Source organism: Sminthopsis crassicaudata, chromosome 6 (genome assembly GCF_048593235.1).
Source record: "Sminthopsis crassicaudata isolate SCR6 chromosome 6, ASM4859323v1, whole genome shotgun sequence".
NCBI lineage: Eukaryota > Metazoa > Chordata > Mammalia > Dasyuromorphia > Dasyuridae > Sminthopsis > Sminthopsis crassicaudata.
In genome coordinates, this window is record NC_133622.1 from 194,282,688 (window position 1) to 194,298,208 (window position 15,521).

General features: G+C 38.7%; 1 protein-coding gene across 3 annotated transcripts in view; it reads right to left on the bottom strand.

The window, feature by feature from the left end:
* The window catches only part of DNAAF9 (dynein axonemal assembly factor 9), a 161,667-nt gene that overhangs the window by 60,969 nt on the left and 85,177 nt on the right, over positions 1-15,521 (bottom strand). For all 3 annotated transcript variants that reach the window (XM_074272830.1, XM_074272829.1, XM_074272828.1), the window contains exons 21-22: positions 6,541-6,644; positions 1,150-1,296 (exon numbers count right to left, since the gene is read on the bottom strand). In XM_074272830.1, coding sequence (XP_074128931.1) covers positions 1,150-1,296; positions 6,541-6,644 — 251 coding nt within the window. The remainder of the gene's footprint in view (positions 1-1,149; positions 1,297-6,540; positions 6,645-15,521) is intronic.

Sequence of the window (15,521 nt, forward strand, 5' to 3'; positions counted from 1 at the left end):
TAGGAAACAGACAGCTAGAAGAGAAGATTGTGAAACCTTTTCCTTGAGCACCTTTCAAAACCCTTCTTTCTAGCAGCCTTCACTCTCAGGAAGAGGCGACAACTAGCCACAAAAGTAGGCAAACAGACATGAAGTACCATACATCAAACGAGGACAAAGTCTGTTTTCTAAAACTGGAATGAATTAACAAGAAGAGATACAGATAAGAATTCCAGTAGTAACTACAGGCTATTAATAAGGGGGTTCATAAATAAGCAATCACTAGGAGCTAAGGATATCTACAAAAATGAAGAAGATTTTTCTCACACAAAAGATTAGGAGAGTCAGGTGCAGAATCGTGCCTCTCATACTGCAGGGAAGAAAGGAACTGGTGATTAGAGGCTACAAATGATGGCATAATTTAGAAATCTGACTCAAGAACTCTACTGGCTGGAGCCAAAGGCACCTAACATCTAAACTAAGGATCCAAATGTCAAAACAAGACCACAAAGAATGATTTTCTCTAGTTGATGAGAGAGTTACTAATTCAATCATACACCTAAACATGGGTCTAAACCCAGGGCCTGTTTAGGATTGGGTGAGAATCTTAAAAGAAATAGAAAACCCCTTATTTACTCCTTTATACACTAAGCTTCACAGCCCCAAAATCTAATTCAAGGGGGAGGTCTTACAGATTAGTTTAATTCCAGTGACCTTCTTCAATGTAATGATGGCCATTCTCTTATCAAATGTGCTCAAACTATCTTATCCCTTGTGCTTTTCTCAGACAGCAGCTTAGAGAACCCAGATAGTCTAAATTTGGTTTCTAAGTTTCTGAGACTAAAACTGTACCCCATTTTGGCAGCTGCCTCAGTGAGGTCTCAGCAAAAGTTAGTGATAGTCGATATGGGGCTTTTTACCATTCTTGGTGCTACTACTTTACCAAAGCATCCATATAGTTCTTCCAACTTCATTGCTGACTTTCCTAACAATCGTGCCATTTTCCCACTCACTTTTAAAGTTGTTTAAAATAAATCAGCAGTAGTTTTAAAATACCACCCCCCCACAAAACCACATTAAGTGCCTACTGTGTGCATTAGCACTGTGCTTATGTTTTACCCCAAACTGGTTCACTTTCTTTAAAGAAATCTTGAAATAAACTGGTGTTACCTCTGCATAGAATGCTTGATACATCTTGGATTTAGGGAAAAAGGCAATCATCAGAAAATTGCTTTGTGTGTGAAATTCAACTGGAAGATAAGGAAGCAAGGAACTTTTGAAGTCTATCAACAAGGCAGCGACAACACTGGTGGAGTTCTATAAAGGAAAAAAAAAAGATTTTTTACTAAAAACACTTTTGAAAAAGGAAAGAATGTTTCCTGATACTTGTGCTGTCCATCATCCATTTAGCCAATATAGAAACCAATAACCATAATTCATCCTTACTATGTACAAGACAATGCATGGAGCACAAAGATACAAAGGTAAAACACAACATGCTGCTAGACTTCTAAGAGTTTACAATCTATGAGACAGTTGAGACGTAACACAAGGTAGAGTGTAATGAGTACAAAGGAGACATTCCAGACAAAGTGATAAATTTCACTTTCAGTTAGGGATGAGTGTATTAAGTTTTCATGGAAGAAGTGACATCTGGGTCAGTTCTTCAGAGAAGAGCAACATCAACAGGCAGAGGGGAAGATAATGATATCTACAGATTTGTGAAGGTTCAGGAATGAAGGAGAGTTGGAGTAGTGAGCACTTAAAGAGTTGCAAGGAACTTTAGACAGGTTATCAAATTAGACTCTCACAATAACTCAGGGAGGCAGGCTTTATTATTATCCCCATTTCACAGCTAACTACCGTGTGTTTCAGTTTCTTTAAGTGAACTGCCCAGAGTGATCCAGTAGCAGTTTTTGAAGGTCAATCTTTCTGCCTCTAGGTCCAGTGTGTGATCCACTATCCCACCTGGTCATCAGCCTTGCCACAATGCCAGGTATTCGCAAATAAATCAATGACTCCCACCAAGAAAGGAAGAACAGTGGCAGTAAGCCACAGCCTCAGCAGGTAACATTTTGCCCCTCTAGGTGTGCCAGTATTCCTGTTCTAATATTGTCTGCTTTTCTCCTTCCTCAATCTTTCCCATAGCAATGAAAGAAAATTAGGGAAGAGTCTCAGGTTTCCATCTGGTATGGCAAAAAATCTCCTTTCCAGAGACTGCTGTTCCCCGCCTCTGTCTTGTGAAAGCAGAGAACCTGAAACTCTTCTCCCACTGATCACTAGTCAGGGTTCCTATAAGCATTTCTCTCAAGTAGGTGAAGCCTGTCTTCATTTTCCCTTTCATTACCAACTTCTCTCATTTCCTTCCCATATCCTACCCTGGGCCCCATTCTGGCAAGGACCTGTTCTTAGATAATTGGCATAGTTGAAAAACAATATGATTATCTAATTAATCTCTGATAATGTATTAGATGATATTAAAGTATGGTATCTTTTAGATACAACTAAATTCTAATACAAGAGTAAAACTTTAACAAGGCTTCTATACCCAAAGAATGCATCTTCATAATGATCAAATGGCAGGAAACCTGGCGGGTGCTTGGAGGACAGATTTTTGTTCCTGGTGCTCTTTATATCACACCTTATAGGTGTCTACCTGTTTTACCTCCTCATAGAAGGAGCCTTGTACCCACAGAATGCAGGAACCAGTCTTCCAACTTAGGTGCTAGGTATAGAAAGGGGCCTAAGCTAACTCCCAAGCATACCTTTGGAGAGGTGTTAGCAGTCAGCTTAAACTAAGCTACAGCAAAGAGGTCAATGTCATCCCAATACTTAAAATAGGAAGTTGAACGGTATATACACATATACATTCACAATCACTTTAGAAGTCAGGTATTTTCTAGGATATGATTCCCTTTCTAATAGACTATAGCTTCAATCCAACCACACAAAGAATTATAACAATTCTCATTAACAGAGACTAATAATTTTCCCCCTGAAGACAGGCTGCACTTCTCTGGACTTGGCTGGGACATTTTTTCTTTTTTTCTTTTTCTGTTAACATTGGTTAGAATTCAGTATTAATAACATGTTATTAAAATTGACTTAATACAAATAATACTATCTTGATAAATTATTCATATTTGGGACTTAATAAAGACTCACTAAGGAAAAAAGTCATATGCATCTGATCACCAGAAAAATGTATCATTTGCAAATTTCAAAACATAACATAGCAAGAACCTTAGGTTTTTACCAAATGCAATAGCTTTATCCAGTGGTCTTCAAGCTTTTTAAATAGGAGGCCAGTTCACTGTCCCTCAGACTGTTGGAGGACTGGACTATAGTAAAGACAAAAACTCACACTCTGTCTCCGCCCTCAGCCCATTTGCCATAACCCAGTGGGTCGTATAAATGCCCTCAGCGGGCCGTAGTTTGAGAACCCCTGGCTTTATCAAAGAGGGGTTTGCCAAATTCTCAGCAAGAAATAAACCCAAGTTCTCAAGGAAGACACAAAAGAAACAAAGTCCTGTTCACCAAATTTTAGAACACTAAAAGGGGACTCTGCTCAAGTCTGATTAGAACTAATCAATGAAAGTCCTATTTTACACAGCAGGGAGCAAACTGATAGAAATTACAATGCAGAGTAGAAGCTGAAAATAACTCTAGCTTTAGGAAGGAATTTATAGAAGGATGACAGGTTCACTAATTTTAAAACAGAAGCAGGCATCACCGAGGCATATACATACCTTCCAAATTAATTTCCTGGGGGCCAAAAATGTCTTTCCAGAAACTTTAGTCAAATGCTCTTTTCAGACAGTCTAAGATAATAAATCTGTTTTGTTCTCACCAAAAATCCACACACAGGCATGCTACTAACTGGGTCAAGACCCTGCCTTTCAGAAAGCTAGCCTGCAGGAGGCCCAAAGAGTCCCTCGTTTCTGTGCCATGAGATTGCTATCTCATAGAGAGAATGGCCAAGCCTTGATTGTGTCACCCTCCCTCACCTCCTTCCCTTTTTCCTTCACTTTTGCTTGTTCCACTCTGTAAGAAACAATAAAACTTGACTTTAGGCTTTTAACAAATATCTGGCTCTGGGTCAGGGCTGATAGCTAGATATCAGTGGCAAAAAGCCACAGTTGCATGAAAAGAGAGCCCCTTGAATGAAACAATTATAGGAAGGTCAGTATTAAAATAGCTACTGAATTACAAAGGTTCAGTCAATGTAGCATTAATGAGAATGGGAGAAGGATAAGGAGGGTCTCTTGTTTTTTCCAGTATTAGGATTGAAATGTTAGTACCATTCTAATCATTTGGTTACTAAATTAAGTGGCTGAAACTGCAGTGACAGAAATGCATGGAGTGTGAGCAAGTGAATAGGTCTCCTTCTAGGCTTTTCACCAGGACAGCTCCCCGGGGAATACTGCCTATGGCAAGTTTGCTTATCTGGCCCTAATCAGATATAGTGTTCTGCAGGACTTTGATAGGCTCCCCAGGAACACTATGAACTCTTGTCAAACTCTGGTTTCAGTTAACCAAATATCACTCATATATGAAGAATGTTCTGGCTGGGGGCATCTAGGTGGTGCAGTGGAGAGAGCACCAGCCTTAAATTCAGGAGGACCCAAGTTCAAACCTGGTCTCAGACACTTAACACTTCCTAGCTGTGTGACCCCGAGCAAGTCACTTAACTCCAGCCTTAGGGAAAAAAAAAAAAAGAAGAAGAATGTTCTGGTGATAGAGAAGACTCAGAACATCCAAATGTTTTTCTTCCTTCTCTGACATCAACAGGAAAGGAAAGTAATAATGATAAGGATCCTTGGAGAGCATCAGCATATGAGGCAGCAATAGTAATCTTCTGTGTGTCATCAGAGGCAGGGGAAAAGCAAAGTTCAGAGGACCTAAGACATTCTACCCAGGAACCTGGGTTCCCAGGGATCAGTCCAGTTAGACTGAGAAGAGCTTCCCATGTGACCTTTACACTGGCTCTGAGGAAAAGATAAAGTGTGTCCTCCACATCCATGGACCCCCAGTACTTCACCTCCAGCTAGTCCATCTACTATAGAAGGCAGTATTTACTTCTGGGGGGCGGGGTAACCTGCTTCTGGACATCAATCGACCCCTCTAGAGGGGTCATGACCACAGGCTCTAAACATTTCCTAGGAGTTCTCAGAGAGTAGAAATCCATTTCTCTTTGCTCTAGCCCAGCAAAAAATCTACCACCCAGTACATTGCCTGAGAAAAAAATAATCTGCAAAGAGAAGCAAGGCGCTCTGAGGTAGAAAGAGGAGGTGTTATGTGCCAGGTGAGTTAAGCCCCCACTCCCATCCCCAAACCATCCTTTCAGATCCAGTGAAAACATCCCAGGATAACAAATCCAAGAAGCCTGGGGAAAGCAGGAGCTATCGGACTCACTGCAGGGGTCAATCCCTGAAGAGAAAGAGTCTACTTTCTCTGATAGTAAAGCCAGCAACTACTGACTAACTGCCATCAAAAGAGTCCTGGGAATAGTAGTGGCTCCCAGAGCACAGACCCTAGTTGTAGACCTGCACCCAGAGCTATCAATTAGGGAAGCAACCCTTAGTGAGATGCAACATTGCTAAAGTCCAAGATTCCTCAGCAACCATAGCCACTACAGACCTAAAATAGAAAGTTCTTGATCTGAAAACCATTAGAACGGTTCAAATGGTTCAAACTAAGAAAAATACATGATTTTATCACTGGAAACAACATTAGAGAAGATATATTACCATTGCTTTGCTGCTTCTTAAGAACTATGGACTTATAGCTAAAACCTATGTGTGTTATCTTCACCATTAGAATGGGAAATTCTAGGGGCAGTCTGCTCCTCCTTTTGCTTTGCATGTTTTAAGTGTTTAATAACTGTTTTTTCTGTTTTTCTAAAATCCCTCTGACTTGTTTATAAAATTCAATTTTTTAGAATTTTTTTCCAAAGAAAAATGATTCTATATTTTCCCCTGTAAAAATCCTCTTAAAAAACATGTCATTTATTCATCTCCATCCCTTTTCTAGAGAGCCAACTTTTCTTTTCTTTTTTTTTTTTTTTACTTCTGTTTATCTTAATTTCCTCATATGTAAAATGGGAATAGCAATAGCATATATTTTCCAGGGTTGTAAGGATCAAATGAGATAGTGGGGGTTCAGACCTACTAGTGAGTGATATTACTAGATCAAAGTATATGCAGTCTGCTAAGTTCTTTAAGTCTAGTCCTAAATTATTTGCCAGGATGGCTAGACTAATTCATAGCTCCATCAAGAACATATTCATGTACCTGTTTTCCATAACTCTTCCTATAATTGTCATTTTCCCTTTTTTTTTTTTTTTTTTGTCACTTTCACTAATTTTATGGTATAAAGTAAAAACAAGATTTGTAGAAATCTGAATTTTTCTGATAAATAATGTGAAGCATTTTTTTCAAATGCTCATCGTTAGCTTGGATACCATTTTTAAAAAACTTATCTTTATCCTGTAGATGACATAAAAATAAATGATACAATAAAATAAAGAAAATGCAGGTCTGGTATTAATGAAACACTTACCCCATCATAGAAGCAAATGGAATTCATGTGATTCTTAGAAATGGTGATACTTCCATAATGACGGTGGGAAAACAAAAGACCATTTGAAAAGAAGTGAATTTTTCCTGAAAGAAAGAGACACCTCATTAGAGATGGTTTCCTCACACCTCAGGACCCTCAATACTGCTGACTAAGACCCAGGCCATGAGACCCAGCATGAATATGCTTTTTTTTTTTTTTAATAGCTTTTTATTTTACAGCAAGCCTTTTGTTCCAATTTTTCCCCTCCTTCCCCCGCCCTCCCCCAGATGGCAGGTTGACCAATACATGTTACATATGTTAAAGTATAAATTAAATGCAATATATATATATACACACATACCTATCCAAACAGTTATTTTGCTGTACAAAAAGAATTGGATTTTGAAGTAGTGTACCATTAACCTGTGAAGGAAATAAAAAATGCAGGCGGACAAAAATAGGGGTATTGGGAATTCTATGTAGCGGTTCATAGTCATCTCCCAGAGTTCTTTCGCTGAGTGTATCTGGTTCAGTTCATTACTGCTCTGTTGGAACTGATTTGGTTCACCTCATTGTTAAAAATGGCCACGTCCATCAGAATTGATCACCATATAGTATTGTTGTTGAAGTATATAATGATCTCTTGGTTCTGCTCATTTTAATGAGTATGCTCTTTAACATAAACTATACTCTACAGATCTGTTACAATTTTAGATTCTGCAAAATCTTAAATCCATTTTTCCAGTTGAATTTCCCCACAATACAGAGGGAAAGGCAGGGCACAGATTATTAGCTTTTTTTCACAGATTAGGAAACCAAGGCTCAGAGTAGTTATGATTTCACCAAAATCATATAGCTATGAAAGAGGGCCTCAGAACACAAACCCAAGTCTTCTATCTAAAATATAAAATTTTTTCTATTATATATGTGTGTGTGTGTGTGTGTATATATAATATATATTCTATTCTATTATATCTCATTTAGTAGGGCAATCCTAAAACAGGAAGAACAAGCAATTACTAAGTACCTACTTAGTGGGTGCTAACCACTTTTCAAATATTAGCTCATTGATAATGAAGCCCTTTAGTCCCATTAGCTTCATACATGTATTTAAAACAACAATTTGTATATAGTATTATATTGCATCCCATACAGTGGGTGAACTTCCATAGTTCCTGCCTTCTTACACCTTACAACCAGAGAGATCTAGCAATATAAACCAAAGAAAGAAATTGCAGAAGTGGATGATGCTGATCATGAAACAATAATTAGGAAAGATATTTTCACACCACAGTGTGAGGGGAAGAGAAACTGTTATTTCTTATAGGAGTCTCCTTTAGCCAGAATTTTGGTTTAGAATTTGTGTATTTCTCTCTCTCTCCTATGTTTTTATTTTATTGGAAAAAAAAAAACAGAATAGGAAAAAAATAAAATAAAACAAACAGAACAATATCATGTGCCAAGCAGATCATGGAAGATTAAAAATCTCTAAAATATTAGTATAGCTGACATATAACAGATTTCTCGTGATTGAATGTTAAGTTTGACTTTGTCTTATCTCAATGATTACTAGCCTGTCCTTTTTTTCCTAGTAAATTCTCTCTTTCCTATCCCTGACAATCTTCTACTTTAATTTTACTCCTTGTCTTGCTATTGTTATTTTACCTCCCCCCACTCATAGATCTCCCACCCTTTGCTTCCCCCTCTGCCCATCTCTCCCCTCATTTCTTTATAGATTTTGGAGGGTGTTATGCCCTTCCTAGTATACATGTAGTATTGATTATTAAACCCATTCCTGATGTGAACAGGTTTTCAAAACCTCAAAGTCCTCCTTCCCTCCTCTAATGCCTTTGTGTCTAGTCTTCCTCTGCACCTTATTTGTAATAACATTAGTATTTTTATCTTTTTCTAGGCAGTTTTGCTTTTTAGAGTCAGATCATATACTCAACTCTGTCCCAATCTTTCTTTTGAGCTATCCAATTGCTGATGTCAAGCTTAAATATATGGTATTCATTTCCATGTAAAAAAAAAAAAAAAAAAGCAATTTGTTCATGTTAAGTTCCTTGAAAGTGATCTTTGATATTGACTCTTATATAATAAATTTTCTATTGAATTTGGGTTTGGTTGAAATAAAGTCTTAAAAATCTGCAACTTCACTGAATGTCCATTTCTTTTCATTCATTATTATGGATAATTTTGCTGGGTATGTTATTTTTGGCCACAGGTCTAGTTCTTTTGAATGCTGGTGTATATGGTTCCACAGCTTGCGATCTTTTATTGAGGGTGCTGATAATTTTAACTGTAGTTCCAACGTATTTGAATTTTTTTCTTGTTTCTTGAAGAATTTTTTTCTTGACTTACAGGGTTTTGAAATATGGCAATAATATTTCTATGGGTTTTCCACCAAGGATCTCTGGTGATAATTGGCGAATTTTTTCTATTTCTACATTTCCCTTCTGTTCTATCACTCTAGGATAATTTTCGAGTATTATTTCTTGCATTATTGTGTCAAGGTTCCTTTTTTGGGGACAGTTTTCAGGTAGTCCAATTATTCATATATTTTCTCTTCTTGATCTGTTCTCTAGATCTGTTGTTTTTCTTATGTTTCACATGCTGTTGTATTTTTTCATTCTTTTTATTATATTGCTTTGTTATTTCTTGGTCTCTTCTCAGCTTCACTGGCTTCCCCCTGTTAAATTCTAATTTTCAAAGAATTATTTTTGTCTTTAAGGCTCTATCTCCTTTTTAAGTTGGTCAACTTTTTCTTTTCATAATCTTGTTTTTCTTGGATGGTTTTTATCTTATTATTATTATTATTATTATTTTAGTTTCCCCTCAATATCTCTCATTTGATTTTTGAATTCTTTTATCAATTCTCTCTGGGTAGAGAACCATTTAACATTACTCTTTGGGGTACAAAAAGCTTTTTTTACTTTAGTGTCCACCTCTGATGATGAATCCTGATCTTCCCTATTCCCACAGTAAGTTTCTATAATTGGGTTGTCACTAATTTTTTTTTTTTTTTTTTTGGGTGCTGAGGTAATTGGGTTAAGTGATTTGCCCAAGGTCACACAGCTAAGAAGTATTGTGTCTGGGCCAGATTTGAACTCAGGTCCTCCTGACTTCAGGGCTGGTGCTCTATCTACTGCAACACCTTGCTGCCCCTCTTTTTTCTTTCTTTCTTTTTTTTTTTTTAATGAAAAAATATTAGTGTTAAATCCCTCTAATGTTGGAGCAGGGGGATGGTACCTCTAGCTTCACTTCAGCTCTCCCCTCTGACTTGGAATCCCAAACCAAGACCTCCAGCCTCCTGCAAGTGCCTGCAACCAGCAGCATCCTAGCCCCACTTTTCCAGCACTCCTGGTGTACTGGTTCCTTTCTCCCCCAGGGCAGCCTCTCTGTAGCATAGCTGGGCCTGGCATTTCTAATCAGCTGAGGTTCACTCAAGCTTCCCAACTTGGCACATAGTGCTGGAGGTAAAAGTTTCTGTGGTTCCTGTTGAAGTTCTAGCCAAACCCAATTAGCCTCAGGGGTCCCCAGTTGGTGTTTCTGAGGAGCTAGCCTTGGGCATAGTTACAGATTGCTCTCCAGAATGGTTGGATCACAAACTGCAATCTTAAGAGTAATAGTTTGCATCAGAGTTTGAAAGGATAGTCTGGAAGAAGTCAGCTCAGATCTGAAAAAGACATCTCCTCAACAAAATTCTGACAAAATGACCTCTAGAAATATCCCTATTTCTTACTACTTACTACCAATTCAAGGAGTCCATTTTTTGGACAGCTATAATGAATGAATTCTCCCTCATCTAGCAGTGAATGTCAGAGGCAATGTGGTTGAGAAAAGAGGGCTGGCCTTGAAGTCGTAAAACTTTTGTGACTTTTGCCTCTAATCTTTAGCAGTTATGTGGCCATGGCCAAACTCTTTGACCTCTCCATATTTCAGGCAATTCTCTGACTTATCAAGAGTGAAATCTTTCTCCCTGTCACTTATGTGCAGGAATCAATCTGCCTTTTGAGCTCCATCACTACAAATCTAGTTCTCCTTACCCATGAAACCTACATCCCAAGTTCCTACTTCTACTCCTCTTTATGTGGCCAGGTTGGTTTCAAGTCTCCCCACCATAATGGCTATCCTTCTATCAGTGTACTCCAGCTTGTCAATAGTCTCCCTAAAATGTGGCAGCTAGAACTGAATCTGACCCCTTTGATGTGCTCTCACAGGCAGAAACTCAGCTCAAAACTTCCTCATTCTGGGGATTAGACTGTAATTGAGCTTGACTTTAGGGGCTGCTAACATCATGCTGCTGCAGCAAGAGATAATAGAAAATATCATTCTTTTCAAATCATAAGACCCAAATGTAAACCCTTGCCTTCCTCCTAATAGCTAAGTGATCTTAGGGAAGTCACATGACCTGAGTATCTGTATAGTGTAACTAATGATTGGTTGTTATTGTTGTCAGTCATTTCAGTCAGGCCTGACTCTTTAGGCCCCAATTGGGATTTTCTTGGCAAAGTTACTGAAGTGGTTTGCCATTCCCTTCTCCGCTTCATTTTGCAGATGAGGAAATTAAGGCAAACAAGGTAAAATAATTTGTCCAGGGTCATTCAGCTAGGAAGTTTCTGAGGCTAGATTTGAACTTAGGAAGATGGGTCTTTTTTGACTATAGGTCTGACACTATTCATGCACCTACATGACTCATAGGTCTTTATAATGAGGATCTTTAAAACCCACTTCAGCTTAAAATCTATGTGAAGTGGAATATATCATTGACTATTAATATATATTTGAGCTTTAAGCCAAATAAAATCTCCAAAGTATTCCCCTATCTTATATCTGGGTAACTAAATTGTTAATCTAACTATTGGACTCCATATTTTCACAGTCCATTCCTACTCACCATCATTTAGCTATTTAGCCATGGTACCAAGGCTGATTATCTTTTGATATTGATAGTTTGATAAGTATGATGCCTATGATTTTGTCTTATAACACTGCAAAGAGGATTCTGGGTATATGATCAAGAACAAGTACATATATTACAGGGGAACATGTTCTCAGCCACTAAAATTTTCAGGAATGAACTGGTAAGGAGGAGAAGTTGAAGGTTCAGGACAAGGCTTGGGATCTCTGCCCCCTATCTGACTCACTGACCTTATGTCTGCTTAATGAAAACATGAACCCTTAAATGTTCAGTATTTCCTTTTTGCACAAATTCTAGTGACTGTCTGCCTTAATCTGTAATCTTCCCAAGAGTAGGGCCCAGAGCCAAGTGGCTCTCATTATACTGCATCTAGCACAACTAAGTACATATTTACTGAAGATCTAGTTGGGGTGACAAATAATGAGAACAGGCTATCACATCTTACAAGGTAAGAGTTAAAGACGTGATAAATAGAGACTGAAGCAGATGGATATCAGAGAATACACATGTATGAACACACATCTAAGAACCAGGGAGCCAGATGGCAGGGATTGCTGAAAGGCAGACATGCACAGTAGCTGCTCAGTGTCGGCTTGGTAGCTAATTTCTGGCTGCTGACTTACAGGTCAGGGAATAATTGTATTTTGAGAGTAGACCTTGTCCAGGAAGCTGTTGTTATTCTTGGTATGGAGAATCGCCAATCTTGCCTTTTAGAACCTATGTCTTATTGACTCAGGATAGAAAATGCCATCACATCCACAGAAAGAATTATGGAGACTGAATGGTGGTCCAAGCATGCTATTTTCACCATTTTTGTTGCTGCTTATTTTTTCTTTCTAAACATGATTAACATGGAAACATATTTTAAACAGCTATACATGTTCATCTGTATCAGATTCCTTTGCTGTCTTTCCAAAAACAATTTGAAACACAAAATGTTACAAAAATAAATGTTGAAAACTATCCTTACATATAACTGGGAAAAATATATAAATAATATAAATATGTACATATAAATAATATAATAAAATAATAATAATATAAATAAATAAAGCAAAAAATTAAAAAAAGAACTCTTGTCTAGAAAAAAAAGGCCCTTTGTCTTGCTTCCAGGTAGAACCTCCTTCCTGAAGTTTTCCTTGACTCCTACTCTACCAAGTTCTCTGGTCTTGCTCCCTCCTCAAACTACCTTGAATTATGCTTATATGTGTACTGCCCCTCAGTAGAATGTAGTTCACTGAGGGCATTTATTTTTGTTTTTATATCCACCCGTATGGTAGAATATATGGTAGGCATATAATAAATAGATGCTTCTTGAACTGAACTAAGAAAGAAGATCCCTTCCTTACTGTGGGACACCCAAGATCCAAGTGGGAAGCAGATGGCCTCTCTCCCCTATCAGTTTCCTGACTCCAGGGGACCAATAGAAGGAAGGAGAGGAACTACCAGAACAGTGGGGTTCCCAGCTCCAACAAAGAATTTTTTTCCTCCCTCAAACACAGTTTCAATAAATGCAAATGATATTAACAGATGCTAGCTGCACAGAGTTTTAAGGTTTATAAAGTGCTTTATCGACATAACTTCATTTAATAGAGAGCCTTCATCATCTCAGCTTAAGGGAAAAGACCATGGGAAAGAAAGCTTGCCATGTTTTGCTCAAGGGAACTTACAGTATGAGGAATAGAACATTTAGGAAATTTTGGTCTTGTTGTAGCTAGAGAATTTCCTCCCAAAGCTTCTTAGTCACCTTCCTATTAGGGAGCATTAAGGGTGGGTAGAGAGAACTGATGAGCAGAGTCTATGTTCTGCCTCCATAGGGAAATCCCCTTCTATGTCCTTGTGCCTGAAAGGGACAGTTTATGTAAATGGAGGTGTTAAAGACAAGGACCGGGCACACAGGCCCCCAATTATAACTGAGAAGATTCCCATACTGCCACTTATTACCTGGCAAGTCACTCCACCACTACATGCCTCAGTTTCTCTAGTTATAAAAAGAGGGAATTGGACTAGAATAAATCCCCAATTCCCAATGATCCAAATTAGCCAATAAGATTATTGCTGGCTGGGAGCCATCAAGGAAAAGTTCGTAGAGAAGGTGACATTTAAGCTGAGCTTTGAGAGCTGGAGAGGATTTCAAAAGGTAAGAGATGAGGAAAAGTGGGAGCAAAGGCATAGAAGCAATGACTGCAACAACTAGCCTTTATGTAGCTCCTACTCTGTGCTGAGCACTGTGCTAAGTGGTTTATAATCATTATCTATTTGATTCTCACAATGATAGAGGTGTTATTATTACCTTCATCTTACAAGTGAGGAAACTATGCCCAGGATCCTGCAGCTACAAAATGTCCAAGGCTACACTGGCACCGGCTCCTTAGGCCTCCAGGTCCATGTTCCATCCCCTGTACCCCCAGTGCGTTTGAAGAACGATTCAGCGTCACTGGAGCATAAAGTCCATTGATGTGCAGGGATGGGGCAGAAGGAGTCAGTCCTGGGCAACTGGGCCCTAACAGGCCGGGGGGTCTCAGAGGAGCCAAACTCGGAGAGGAGACATTAAGGATCAGACCCCTCATCCCTCCAGCATCCGGATTCTTGTACAGTGGGGGCCCTGTCCTTAGTCAGGGCAGGCCCTGACTCCTTAGTACTGTGACAGTGTCTCATGGCCCAGTGGCCTCCCACAGCTGTCCCAGCACCCTGGCTGCCTGGCAGTCACAAGGACCTGGGCAAGCTGAACAAGACAAAACCAACTTCTTAGAAGCGCAAAAAAGTTTCTGGATGGGCCCAGCCATTTACCCTCAGGCTTTCCCAGAGGCTGTAGAAGGGCACAAATCTTGTTGGAGAAAGTAATATGACACAATAGCAACTATTTTTCTAACAAGGCTCTTTGCTAACAAGGCACACACTTCTCTTGGCAAATCTCCTTCCTAAATATTATAATTGGCTCCGCCATGCAATTGTACAACAGCATCTGTGTTATGCCTATAATCTACTATATATAGACTATCACTACATCCAAGGGCTATTCCTTTAGCCCAGGTTCCTGGCTCAGATCCTGCCATCAAAGGTAGGATAAACTTCATGCTAGGACCAAAAAGTTGCAAGCTCTTCCATGGATAAGGTGGCAGACTCCATTATTTGTCAGAGACTTCTAACAGGCATCTTTAATGAACATATCTTTTCTGTCTTTCCTTCCCAGGGAAGAGAAATGATGAAACAAGTCAGGTAAGAGAGGTCAAAAAGCTTTAATGAAGAAGGGCATTTGTTGCCAGACAGAATACTTTAAAAAGGAAGAAAGAATTGTTCAAACTGCCCAGAATGGTCATACTTTTTTAGGAAAAAACTGAGAGATTTGGTGAAGGAACTAGATTTTCTCCAAGGATGGCCAACTTATTTTGAGTCTTAAAAGAAAGGGTAATTCATATGGAATTAAAAAGCAATGTTGAAAAGGTCAGTGCTTCATGTTAGGTCTCCTGTTTTAAAGAGGAAGTCAATGTTGGTTTTTAAGCAGAGTCCACTGAAGTTAAGAGAATTTTTCCTCCCTACTTCATCCACTTTGAAAGCTTTCTGATGACAGGACCTAGCCCCAGAAGATCTCTCCAGATCCATCACTCACTCCAGTTTGAAACTAGAAAAGTCATTTACTTTTAATAATTTCAGTTGTTTTTTTCTGCACCGTAGGATGGTAATCCCTGACTGACTCAGAGGGCCTGACTCCGAAAATGCTTTTGGAATGATAAAAACCCTCCTGATGTTTAAATTACTGGTCATCATTCTGATCATATTTGCAAATACCATCTACAAGAAATGAAGCTCCACACATCACCAATCAACCTTTGTGAGAAAAAGGTGTTGATTTGTAGTTTCAAATTCAAAGACTTACAGTGGAAATAGCAATATCTCTGATACGATAGCCATGTGAGAAATAGTCTCAGATTTTTACTTGCACAAAGATCTAATAAGTGATGATAGGCTTTGAAAGATTTATTGGAACAGAATTACTTGTTAATATCAGAGCATCTTAATTGTTCTCACTGTACTGTAAACTTTAAAGTGTTATGCAAAG